General features: G+C 49.5%; 1 protein-coding gene across 4 annotated transcripts in view; it reads left to right on the forward strand.

Moving 5' to 3' along the window:
• Positions 1-13693, forward strand: part of LOC142296126 (ral GTPase-activating protein subunit alpha-2-like) — a 487199-nt gene that overhangs the window by 128905 nt on the left and 344601 nt on the right. For all 4 annotated transcript variants that reach the window (XR_012751590.1, XM_075339383.1, XM_075339384.1 and 1 more), the window contains exon 13: positions 3681-3829. Coding sequence is in view for 3 of the 4 variants with exons in the window: in XM_075339383.1 (XP_075195498.1) it covers positions 3681-3829 (149 nt within the window). In the remaining variant the exon portion in view is untranslated. The remainder of the gene's footprint in view (positions 1-3680; positions 3830-13693) is intronic.

The following is a 13693-nucleotide window of genomic DNA, read 5'->3' on the forward strand; positions in this document are numbered from 1 at the left end:
AGTGTATTGTGTCATAGTGAGTACACCAGTGCCTTCGGGCCCCGCACCGCACCAGCATCTCGCACGCACCTGTCCCCACGCCTCAGCACCTCCCTCGGGCCCCCGGGACCATCACTCCCCTACCCGCGGAGGGGTCAACACCAAGCTGTGCAACACCGTCCCCAGGAGGCCTAGTTAATGGCAGCGGTGGTGTCCATCCATTCACCACAACCCGTGGGTGGCGTCGCAAACTTACATCCCTTACAAACCACCGTGGCCCCGGCCGTGGAACTCCCCACCGAAGTCCCTGCGTGTAGCGCCAACCCCCTTGCAGAGCGATGTGACCCCCGGGTCCGTGAGGCGCTCGAGCCACCCACCGTACAAGCATGGATCCGAGCGGCTCGGCGGCCGCAGCCGAGCCCGCAGGGCGGTACATTGGCACCCTTGTAATTGAGCAAGGAAATGAGGTATTTCTCCCAGAAATACTTATTGCAATTACATAGGTTTTGTTATACACACTTTTATTTCCTTTGTGTGTAATGGAACACAAAACAAATAAAAATAAAGCAAAAAGGCAAATTGAACATACTTTCACAAAACTCCAAAATGTTGGTAACTTTGTTTCAAGCTTGTAATGCTCATTCAAACTCATCTATGACAAGTAGTTACAAAGAAATTAAAGCCGTCCTGCAGGCTTAGGGGCATTCGTGTCGGTGCTAAATATAAGTTGACATTTGAAAGAAATGAAAAACTATGACAGGAGACCCAGGAGGACCCCACTGCTGACACAGTGACCTAAACAAAGCTACACTGCAGTTTGCCAAAATGTACTTGAGTAAGCCAAAATCCTTATAGAAAAGTGTCTTGTGGACAGATGAGACCAAGCTACAGGTTTTTGGTAAAGCACATCGTTCTACTGTTTACCAAAAACAAAATGAGGCCTACAAAAAAAATGAACACCGTATTTACAGTCAAATATGGTGAAGGCTCAAAGATGTTTTGGGTTGTTTTTCTGCCTCTGGCCTTGGGTGCCTTGACTGTGTGCAAGGCATCATACAATTTGAAGACTATTAAAGGATTTTAGGTCATAATGTAGTGCCCAGTATCAGAAAGCGGGGTTTGCATCCTGGGTCATGTTTCTTCCAGCAGGACAGTGACCCCAAACCTACTTTAAGTAGCCCCTAAAAATGGATGGAAACAAAGCGCTGGAGAGTTCTAAAGTGGCAGAAATGAGTCTGGATCTAAGTCCCATTGATTACCAGTGGAGAGATCGAAAAATGTCCCTTCTTGCTTTTTTTTGTGTTGTTCTAATACACACAAAGGAAATACACATGTATAACAAATCATATAATTGCAATAATTTTCTGGGAGAAATACTTTAATTTTCTAGAAAAAAAATATAATGTATTTTTGTGAGGTGTGTGTGTGTGTGTGTGTGTGTGTGTGTGTGACGCTCTGCGGTGTCTGTATAGCGCCTCATTCACATGTCTTGCATCACAGTATCTGGAGCTTTCCAGTGTTCGGGGCACGTCAGCATGATGATATCACCATTGTGCTCTGACCACTGTTAGCACTGACCGCGGCGGTGAGAATAGGTTAGGCAGCCTGATGTTGTTCTGCTAATACTTGTCTATCAACCAGTTTTTGTTGCTGAAAGAAGTCAATGCCACTGCCCTGCGAATAGATTGGTAGCCAATATTAGTAATACAATGCCAGGCTGCTTAAATCATGTTTTTTTCCACCTTTTTCCACCCTGGTGCTCCTGTCACGACTGGCTGATGAACGCTGCAAAGTACCAGTGAGCAATGACGAGGGAAAGTTGTAGCTGAGCACATAGCGCTGGGCTACAGTATAATATCGCTGGCTCCCTCCACAGCGGTAAACTGTGCAGCCCAAGGGGTCAGCTGCAAGTATAGTATATAGGGTCAGCTTCTGCCCCTTGTCTCCTGTGGCCTTTGTCTTGTCTGCCATATTTGCTCTGACAATTAGATACCAGCAAACAAAAATGGCACGCTCCAGGAGCTGCAGAAAAAAAAATACTTGTTAGCAAAGTCCATTTTTATTTCTAAATTACCGTATTTTTCGGACTATTAGACGCACATGACTATAAGACGCACCCTGGTTTTAGAGGAGGAAAATAGGTAAATAAAAATTTAAGCAAAAAATGTGGTCATCCCCATAGGATCTGCTGCTGACACTATTATGGGGGTAATGTCCCAAAATGCTCTACTAAGGTACCCCATCCTGGTAATGATCCTCCTGTCTTGTGTATAATCCCCATCCTTGTATATATGTCCCTCATCCTGGTATTGCCCCCATCCTGCTATATACCGCCATGATGGTATATGCCCTTATCCTGCTATATACCGCCATCCTGCTATATACCGCCATCCTGCTATATACCGCCATCCTGCTATATACCGCCATCCTGCTATACACTGCCATCCTGCTATACACTGCCATCCTGCTATACACTGCCATCCTGCTATACACCGCCATCCTGCTATACACCGCCATCCTGCTATACACCGCCATCCTGCTATACACCGCCATCCTGCTATACACCGCCATCCTGCTATACACCGCCATCCTGCTATACACCGCCATCCTGCTATACACCGCCATCCTGCTATACGCCCCCATCCTGATATATGCCCCCATTTTGCTATATACCCCCATCCATCCTGATATGTCCCCTATCCATCCTGCTATTTACCTCCATCCTGCTATATACCCACATCTTGGTATATGGCCTGTATCCTGTTGTCACACAAAAAAAATAAACGTTTATACTCACCTTTCCTCGCTCCATGCAGCACTGTTCCTCCTCCTGTCTGTGTCAGCAACAGCACCGCTGACCTGTGTGGAGTCGTCACCGTTGTCTGCAGCATCGCTCCTCTTCCTGTCTGCCTGTCAGCTGACCTGTGGGGAGACTGGCGGCACGCACAGGGATAATGTCGTCGCTGTGCTCACTGTTCTCTACACAGATCAGCTGGCTGGCAGACAAGAGGACATCGCGATGCTGCAGACAACAGTGACCGGTGAGTATACTGTACTTATTCACTGTGCCCCGCGCTGATGATGATGCGCGAGGAGCAGTGAATACAGCTGTGCATGATCACTCCAGGCTGTAGTTGCCAGGGGTGATCACGCGGGCTGGTTGTTAATTATGCGCGCATCCCCCGCCCACCTGTCAGCGCTGAGGGATGATGGGCGGGAGGATGGGCGTGAATATGAAATGAGTGGGCCCACGTGGTCACGGCAGGCGCTGCTACAGCCTTCTCGTGCCACCGATGACCCACTCCACCGCAGCACCCTCATTCCCCGCAGCCACATTCAGACTATCAGACGCACCCCCCCACATTCTCCCACCATTTTGGGGAAAAAAAGTGCGTCTTATAGTCTGAAAAATACGGTAAATTCTTTTATAATTAATATTCGTTAATTAAAGAAAAATGTCATTCCCTTGAAGCTAAGATTTCCTATACTGTTCTTTATTACCAGTATGTTGTTGGGTAACCCGTCTTACCACATATCCCGGATATTAGGAAACACATTTGTATTGTTTGTGGTGAAACGTCGGTCTACAAACCACAAGGAGATGGGAGGAGGAGGAAGTGGGAGAGTCGTTAGGTTGTGATGTAAGAGCGCTAATATAAAATCTTTTATTAATGGTAACCCTAGGCCTTATGTCTTCTCAGGTGTTCTTGACTAACTCCGCCAATGTGTTTCTGCTGGAGCCTTGTCCAGAAGTTCCTTTGCTGCTGGAGGAGCAAGTGGAGGCCTGCAAGTCTGTGCTGAGCATATACAGGCGAATGATCATGGATCTAGTGATGGACAAAAGGACATGGTAAATTATCAGCATTGCTGTTTTTTTAGTACTATCTTGATGGCAATCTTTCCTTGTAGCTCATCTCTGCACACATATCTATTAACCAGCTCGCTAAAAACACGAAGGAGCAGATCCATCATTTGCAAATTATTTTAAGAGACTTTTTTTATGTCTTGAGGTCTCCATTTCCATTTTGCACTAAACTCTTGAAAATAGGGAACGGCACATTGGACAAGTTCAGAAGGGCCCTTTTCAGAGCAACGATTTGCCCCCTCATTTATAAATGTCGTAGTTTCTTTTGCACAGCTGAAGATTAGGCAGATTTTGTTGTCCACTAGAGTACAGGAGTGCAATTGTATAAATATTTTCCAAGATTTTGAACAGTCGCAAATGAGGAATTATGCTAAAACATCTGGATAAAAAAACCCCACACCTGGATTGTCAAGCTAAAAAAACAAACAAAAGTAAAGTTTAATTAGAAGGGTTCTTCCACAAAGTACTTTAATCAGTAAATAATGGAATAATAAGCCGGTCAGGCAGTCATTACTTAGGGTGCCGTCACACTTTAACGACGCTCCAGCGATCCCACCAGCGATCGGACATGGTCAGGATCGCTGGTGCGTCGCTACATGGTTGCTGGTGAGCTGTCAATCAGGCAGATCTCACCAGAAACCAGCCCCCAGCCAGCAGTGACGCGTGGAAGCGATGCTGTGCTTGGTAACTAAGGTAAATATCGGGTAACCAAGTGCTTGGTTACCCGATATTTACCTTGGTTACCAGCGCACACCGCTTAGCGCTGGCTTCCTGCACTCCTAACCAGAGTACACATCGGGTTAATAAGCAAACCGCTTTGCTTATTAACCCGATGTGTACTTCGGCTACGTGTGCAGGGAGCAGGGAGCCGCCGCTGGCATCCTGAGAGTGGAGGACGCTAGTAACCAAGGTAAATATCGGGTAACCAAGCAAAGGGCTTTTACAGCTTTACCGCAGGCTGTCAGAAGCTGGCTCCTGCTCTCTGCACATTCAAATCGTTGCTCTCTCGCTGTCAAACACAGCGATGTGTGCTTCACAGCGGGAGAACAACGTCTAAAAAATGAACCAGAGCAGTGTGTAACGAGCAGCGATTTCACAGCACGGGCCAGATCGCTGCTCAGTGTCACACACAGCGAGGTCGCTAATGAGGTCACTGCTGCGTCACAAAAACCGTGACTCAGCAGCGATCTCAGCAGCGATCTCGCTATGTGAGAAGTGCCCCTTAGTACATAGCAGGGGCACATATATAAGATTATCTCAGCACAGGAACATTTTGCTAGAACACATCTAATTGTGGAAATTCTCATTTAAAGATCTTTTGATTAAAATGTATAACAAAATACATTTTAATCAATAGATCTTGAAATGAGAATTTCCACAATTAGATATGTGTTAGATATGGCACAACCAGTTTAAATAAAAGTACATATTTAATAATAAGCTACAAACAATTAAGTCACTATTTTGAGGGGCTGCTGATAAGTCTTTGGCTTTACACAGAAAGAAACGAGATAGGATGATGAAACTTTACATTTCTTCCACATACTCTCCACTGATGACAACACACTTCTTACATTGGTATTCCTAGTTCTGTAAGCCTAGCAAAAAACATAGGATTTCAGTTGTGCCTCAAACCAGGCATCCGTAGCAGCCATGGCATCAGAAATGGTGTGAAGTTTTGTAACCTTGAGGTTTTTTATTCAGATTTAGAAATAGATAATAGTCGGAGGGAGCTAGATCTGGTGAATAAGGTGGCTGATCAACCAGCTGGAAGCCCAGCTCTGCCAGTTTTGCCATGGTCGCTTGTGCAGTGTGAGCGGAGGCATCGTCTTCTAGGAACAAGATTCCTTTGGGAATCAGAGCTCCTTTTGGCCTTCAGAGCTGCCTTCAATTGGTCCAAAAGTTCAATGTAATACCTTGCAATGATGGTGGAACCCTTTTGAAGGTAGTCCACTAGCAGCATGCCCTCCTTAGCCCAAAACAGACGCAATCAACATTGTGGCTGAATATTGCACCCTGAACTTCTTTGAATGAGGAGAATCACTATGCCTCCTCTCTTTTGACTGCTCCTTGTTTTCAGGGTCATACAAATAAATACAGGTCTCATCCATAGTGACCAGTCGATCCAGAAAGTTCTTATCAGTCCGGAAACGCTGACAAATAGACCGGAAAGGTTTCACTCTCATGCTTCTCTGATCTGTGGTCAAACATTTGGGGACCCACTTTGCAGATGGCTTTCTCATGTCCAATTGTTCATGGATAATGACACAAACATGTTCACGGGAAATTCCCCATGATGTCTGCTATTGCTATAGGTAAAATTCGTCGATTCTCCAGTATGAGGTTGTGCACAGCATCGACGATCTCTAGAACAACAACCACTCTCAATCGTCCAGGAAGCTCCTCGTCATTGGTGCTGAAGTGGCCCGTTTTAAATTTGGCAACCCAGTTCTTAAAGGGAACCTGTCACTAGATTTGGTGACTATAAGCTGCGGCAACCACCGCTGGGCTCTTATATACAGCATTCTAACACGCTGTATATAAGAGCCCTGGCCACTGGGTAGAACGTAAAAATGACTTTATAATACTTACCTAAATGGTTGTTTCAGTGCAGACTGATCAAATGGGTGGCTCCATTCTCCAGGTGCTGCACCTCTACTTTCAGCCATCATTGTCCTCCTTCTTCTGAAGCCGGGGTGCATGACGCGTCCTACGTCATGCACACGCATCGGCATTTAAGTCCTGCGCAGGCGCACTACAATTCTTTGATCAAAGAGCGCCTGCATCATGCACCACGGCTTCATATAGGCTTCAGAAGAACATATAGGCATTTTCTGCAGGAAAGTATTTTCATACCACGACCAATCTTCTGCTTTTGATACCCCGAAAAGGCACAATATAGGCTCTAGAGGGACCTCTAAATTCAGGATCGACTTAAGTAATTGCACCACATCCCTCCTGTAAGCCTTAATGATATGACAGTCCCAGATCATATGAGACCCTCATACCTTAATGTACAGATACACATTAAGGTATGATCTCACTCACCTCTCCGTTGCCATCGTCACGCGACACTGGATTTCGTCTCGGTGCACATGACCCCAGAGGTCCGGTCATGCACACTACTTCAGTTTGAAGCCAGGACGCGTACACCCGGCTTCATAGTGAGCATGACCTAAACTCCGGGGTCATGCGCACTGAGCCGAAATCGAGCGTCTCGGCGGAGAGGTGAGTGAGATCATCCTGTGACAATGCGCATTCATTAGCATGTTAGCACACCCACAGGAACGTACTAACATGCTAATGGAGTCAACTAGTCAGGGGAACGAACACACAGGGGACTAGTCTCCTCGCTCATTAGCATACAATAAAAGATCCTTAGAAATACTTTTCCTAAAGATCCCTTTCTTTGTCGCTCCATTGGGAGACCCAGACAATTGGGTGTATAGCTTCTGCCTCCGGAGGCCACACAAAGTATTACACCTAAAAGTGTAAAGCCCCTCCCCTTCTGCCTATACACCCCCCGTGCCTCACGGGCACCTCAGTTTTTATGCTTTGTGCGAAGGAGGCACACATGCACGCATATCTCCACATCTTAGTCAGCAGCAGCTGCTGACTAGGTCGGATGGAAGAAAAGAGGACCCATAACAGGGTCCCCAGCATGCTCCCTTCTCGCCCCACTTTTGTCGGCGGTGCGGTTAAGGTTGAGGTACCCATTGCGGGTACACAGGCAGGAGCCTCATGCTGTTTTCCTTCCCCATCCCTGCAGGGCTCTGGGTGAAGTGGGATCCTAATCGGTCTCCAGGCACATGGGGCCGTGCTCCCTCCGCAGCCCCTGGGGAATCTGCTGGACAGGAGCCGGGTATCGTCAGGGACAAGGCCCTGCTACTGGAGGTACTCTGTGTCCCCCTGGGGGACCGCGCATGAAGCGCTTGTGCCATACACACCGCAGCGCTGCTGGGTGTGTTAGTGCGCCGGGGACTACCGCGCTGGCCGCGCTTATTTGCCGGCCGCGCTTATAACTTTAGTCCCCGGCTTTTGCGGCCTAGTTTCGTTTTCTCCCGCCCCCAGGCCTGCCAGTCAGGGGAAGGGCGGGACGCTGCACAGGACGTCAGGCTGAGGGCTGGAGCATACTGTGTATTCTCCTCCCCCCTCATACAGCACAGTGGGGCATCAGATTCCCGCACTTTCTGGGGCACGCCCACGGCCCCCTCCTCCCCACAGAACGCCGACAGCCATTACTGTCAGCAACTCTGACGCTGGAGAGGAGAGAAAGCACGGCTCTGGGAGACCCAGGCAAGGGAATCTGTTGATCACACAACCGCTTTCAGCGGTCGGTAAGCAGCACCTGAGTGCTGGCCCCACTGAGCGCCGAAGTGTACATATATATATATATGCTTATATGCTGTACATTTACACTGTACGGTCGCACTGTTGATTTTTGGCTATATACCCTCCTGCATTGTACTCAGAGGAGACAACAGCATGTCGTCCGCAAAAAGCAAGGGTGCCAAAGCACAGGCTTACTTTGCCACCTGTACTTCATGTGCGGCTATACTACCGGCAGGTTCCACCGATCCTCATTGTGTGCAATGCTCGGCCCCTGTGGCACTTACTCAGCCGGAGCCTCTGCCACTGGTGGCCCAAGGGGAACCACCTGTTACCACTGTCCAGGTGACAGGGACAGAGTTTGCAATATTTGCTGACAAACTGTCTGAGAGTATGGATAAATGGTCTGCTAAGATACTAGAAGCCTTGCAGTCCAGGCCGGTAACTCAGGCCCCGGGCACTGTTGTTTCATTGACCCCAGGCCCCCCTCAGTTGGAGCAGCAAAATGCTCCTGGGGTGTCTTATAGGTCCCAACATGAGATCTCTGACATGGACCGCAGTCCCAGACCACCTAAGCGGGCTCGCTGGGAAATTCCCTCGACTTCATCACACTGCTCAGGGTCTCAGCAGGAGGACTCTCTGGACGATGAAGCGGAGGTGGCAGATCAGGATTCTGATCCTGAAGCCGCTCTCAACCTAGATACGCCAGAGGGAGACGCCATAGTGAATGACCTTATAGCGTCCATCAATCAGGTGTTGGAGCTTTCTCCCCCAGCGCCTCCAATTGAGGAGTCAGCTTCTCAGCAGGAGAAATTCCGTTTTAGGTTTCCTAAGCGTACATTGAGTACGTTTCTGGATCACTCCGACTTCAGAGAGTCAGTCCAGAAGCACCGAGCTTGTCCAGATAAACGCTTTTCTAAGTGCCTTAAGGACACACGTTACCCTTTCCCCCCTGACGTTGTCAAGGTTTGGGCTCAGTGTCCCAAAGTGGATCCTCCAGTCTCCAGACTGGCGGCTAGATCCATAGTTGCAGTGGAAGATGGGGCTTCACTCAAAGATGCCACTGACAGACAGATGGAGCTCTGGTTGAAATCCATCTATGAGGCTATCGGCGCGTCCTTTGCTCCGGCATTCGCAGCCGTATGGGCCCTCCAAGCTATCTCAGCTTGTCACTCGCAGATTAATGCAGTCACACGTGCCTCTGCTCCGCAGGTGGTGTCATTAACCACTCAGGCGTCGGCGTTTGCGGCCTACGCCATTAATGCTATCCTGGACTCTACGAGCCGTACGGCGGTAGCATCCGCCAATTCGGTTGTGGTCCGCAGGGCCATGTGGCTACGTGAATGGAAGGCAGACTCGGCTTCCAAAAAATTCTTAACCGGGTTGCCATTTTCTGGCGACCGCCTGTTTGGTGAGCGATTAGATGAAATCATTAAACAATCCAAGGGAAAGGATTCTTCCTTACCCCAGCCCAAACAGAAGAGACCTCAAAAACGGAAGGGACAATCGAGATTTCGGTCCTTTCGGCCCGCGGGCAGGTCTCAATTCTCATCGTCCAACAGGCCACAGAAGAGTCAGTCGAACTCCGATTCATGGCGGTCTAAGTCACGTCCTAAAAAGACCGCCGGAGGAACCGCTTCTAAAGCGGCCTCCTCATGACTTTCGGCCTCTTCACACCGCATCCTCGGTCGGTGGCAGGCTCTCCCGCTTTTGCGACGCCTGGCTGCCACAGGTACAAGACCGTTGGGTGAGAGACATTCTGTCTCACGGTTACAGGATAGAGTTCAGCTCTCGTCCTCCGACTCGTTTTTTCAGAACATCGCCCCCCGAGCGAGCCGATGCTCTTCTTCAGGCGGTGTGCACTTTGAAGGCAGAAGGAGTGGTGATCCCTGTTCCTCTACAGCAACAGGGTCACGGTTTTTACTCCAACCTGTTTGTGGTGCCAAAAAAGGACGGATCTTTCCGTCCTGTTCTGGACCTAAAACTGCTCAACAAACACGTGAAAACCAGGCGGTTCCGGATGGAGTCGCTCCGCTCCGTCATCGCCTCAATGTCCCAAGGAGACTTCCTGGCATCAATCGACATCAAAGATGCTTATCTCCACGTACCGATTGCACCAGAGCATCAGTGCTTCCTGCGTTTCGCCATAGGAAACGAACACCTTCAGTTCGTGGCACTGCCTTTCGGCTTGGCGACAGCACCACGGGTCTTCACCAAGGTCATGGCTACAGTGGTAGCAGTCCTACACCCTCAGGGACACTCGGTGATACCTTACTTAGACGATCTGCTTGTCAAGGCACCCTCTCGAGTGGCTTGCCAACACAGCCTGAACATTGCTCTGGAGACTCTCCAGAGATTCGGGTGGATCATCAATTTCCCAAAGTCAAATCTGACACCGGCCCAATCACTGACATATCTTGGCATGGAGTTTCATACTCTCTCAGCGATAGTGAAGCTTCCGCTGGACAAACAGCGTTCACTACAGACAGGAGTGCAATCTCTCCTTCAAGGCCAGTCACACCCCTTGAGGCGCCTCATGCACTTCCTAGGGAAGATGGTGGCAGCAATGGAGGCAGTTCCTTTTGCGCAGTTTTATCTGCGTCCACTTCAATGGGACATTCTCCGCAAATGGGACAGGAAGTCGACGTCCCTCGACAGGAACGTTTCCCTTTCTCAGGCAGCCAAAGCCTCCCTTCGGTGGTGGCTTCTTCCCACTTCATTGTCGAAGGGGAAATCCTTCCTACCCCCATCCTGGGCGGTGGTCACGACGGACGCGAGTCTATCAGGGTGGGGAGCGGTCCTTCTCCACCACAGAGCTCAGGGTATCTGGACTCAGCCAGAGTCCTCCCTGCAGATCAATGTTCTGGAGATAAGGGCAGTATATCTAGCCCTAAAAGCGTTCCAGCCATGGCTGAAAGGCAAACAGATCCGAATTCAGTCGGACAACTCCACAGCGGTGGCATACATCAACCACAAAGGCGGAACACGCAGTCGGCAAGCCTTCCAGGAAGTCCGGCGGATTCTGCTGTGGGTGGAAGCCACAGCATCCACCATATCCGCAGTTCACATCCCGGGCGTAGAAAACTGGGAAGCAGATTTTCTCAGTCGCCAGGGCATGGACGCAGGGGAATGGTCCCTTCACCCGGACGTGTTTCAGGAGATCTGTTGCCGCTGGGGGATGCCGGACGTCGACCTAATGGCGTCACGGCACAACAACAAGGTCCCGGCATTCATGGCACGGTCTCAAGATCACAGAGCTCTGGCGGCAGACGCATTAGTGCAGGATTGGTCCCAGTTTCAACTGCCTTATGTGTTTCCTCCTCTGGCACTGTTGCCCAGAGTGTTACGCAAGATCAGGTCCGACTGCCGCCGCGCCATCCTCGTCGCCCCAGACTGGCCGAGGAGGTCGTGGTACCCGGATCTGTGGCATCTCACGGTGGGTCAACCGTGGGCACTACCAGACCGACCAGACTTGCTATCTCAAGGTCCGTTTTTCCATCTGAATTCTGCGGCCCTCAACCTGACTGTGTGGCCATTGAGTCCTGGGTCCTAGCGTCTTCAGGGTTGTCTCAAGAGGTCATTGCCACTATGAGGCAGGCCAGGAAACCAACGTCCGCCAAGATCTACCACAGGACGTGGAGAATCTTCTTATCCTGGTGCTCTGATCAGGGTTTTACTCCCTGGCCATTTGCCTTACCTACCTTTCTGTCCTTCCTTCAATCCGGATTGGAAAAAGGTTTGTCGCTTGGCTCCCTTAAGGGACAAGTCTCAGCGCTCTGTGTTTTTTCAGAAGCGCCTAGCCAGACTTCCAAAGGTACGCACGTTCCTGCAGGGGGTTTGTCACATAGTCCCTCCTTACAAGCGTCCGTTAGAGCCCTGGGATCTGAACAGGGTTCTGATGGCTCTTTAGAAACCACCCTTCGAGCCAATGACGGATATTTCTCTTTCACGCCTTTCACAGAAAGTTGTCTTCCTAGTAGCAGTCACATCGCTTCGGAGAGTGTCTGAGCTAGCAGCGCTGTCATGCAAAGCTCCTTTCCTGGTGTTTCACCAGGACAAGGTAGTTCTGCGGCCCGTTCCGGAATTTCTCCCTAAGGTGGTGTCACCCTTTCATCTCAATCAGGATATCTCCTTACCTTCTCTTTGTCCACATCCAGTTCACCAATGTGAAAAGGATTTGCACTTGTTGGATCTAGTGAGAGCACTCAGATTCTACATTTCTCGTACGGCGCCCCTGCGCCGCTTGGATGCACTCTTTGTCCTTGTCGCTGGCCAGCGTAAAGGGTCACAGGCTTCCAAATCAACCCTGGCTCGGTGGATTAAGGAACCAATTCTCGAAGCCTACCGTTCTTCTGGGCTTCCGTTCCATCAGGGCTGAAGGCCCATTCTACCAGAGCTGTGGGTGCGTCCTGGGCTTTGCGGCACCAGGCTACGGCTCAGCAGGTGTGTCAGGCGGCTACCTGGTCGAGCCTGCACACTTTCACGAAACACTATCAGGTGCATGCCTATGCTTCGGCAGATGCCAGCCTAGGTAGGCGAGTCCTTCAGGCGGCAGTTGCCCACCTGTAGGAAAGGGCCGTTTTTACGGCTCTATTACGAGGTATTATTTTACCCACCCAGGGACTGCTTTTGGACGTCCCAATTGTCTGGGTCTCCCAATGGAGCGACAAAGAAGAAGGGAATTTTGTTTACTTACCATAAATTCCTTTTCTTCTAGCTCCAATTGGGAGACCCAGCACCCGCCCCTGTTCCCTTCGGGCTGTTGTTCTTTGTGTACACATGTTGTTCATGTTGAATGGTTTCAGTTCTCCGAAATTTCTTCTGATTGAATTTACTTTAAACCAATTTATAACTTTCCTCCTTCTTGCTTTTGCACCAAAACTGAGGTGCCCGTGAGGCACGGGGGGTGTATAGGCAGAAGGGGAGGGGCTTTACACTTTTAAGTGTAATACTTTGTGTGGCCTCCGGAGGCAGAAGCTATACACCCAATTGTCTGGGTCTCCCAATTGGCGCTAGAAGAAAAGGAATTTACGGTAAGTAAACAAAATTCCCTTCTTATGCTAGTGTATACAGGGACCGTTAGGCAGGGATTAGCAACATGCACCCAGAACTGCTCGTGGTTCTGGGTGCATATTGCACCTAACAAGTTCCCTTTTAAGAAGTCAGTGAAAGTTGGGGGAGGAAGGGTCATGGTTTTGGGAATTTTTCTGCAGCAGGAGTTGGACCTCTCATACAGTTACATGGCAGAGATTCGAGTGCAAGTGTGTATCAGAACCTTCTTCAACACATGGTTCCTTACTTGCATGCGTCACTCAATCAGCCAGCAATTTTCATGCATGACAATACCCCCTCTCACACAGCAAAATGGGTAAAGCAGTTCCTTGAAACAAGAAAACTTTGAAACAATAAAATGGCCCAGAATCTTGATCTAAACCCAATGGAAAACCTCTGGACAATCCTTGGTGACAAAGTTATGGCCAAGAAACCCACAACAGTCAAAGAACTGTGGAAGAGACTGGA

The sequence above is a fragment of the Anomaloglossus baeobatrachus genome, chromosome 3, assembly GCF_048569485.1.
Source record: "Anomaloglossus baeobatrachus isolate aAnoBae1 chromosome 3, aAnoBae1.hap1, whole genome shotgun sequence".
Classification (NCBI taxonomy): Eukaryota; Metazoa; Chordata; class Amphibia; order Anura; family Aromobatidae; genus Anomaloglossus; species Anomaloglossus baeobatrachus.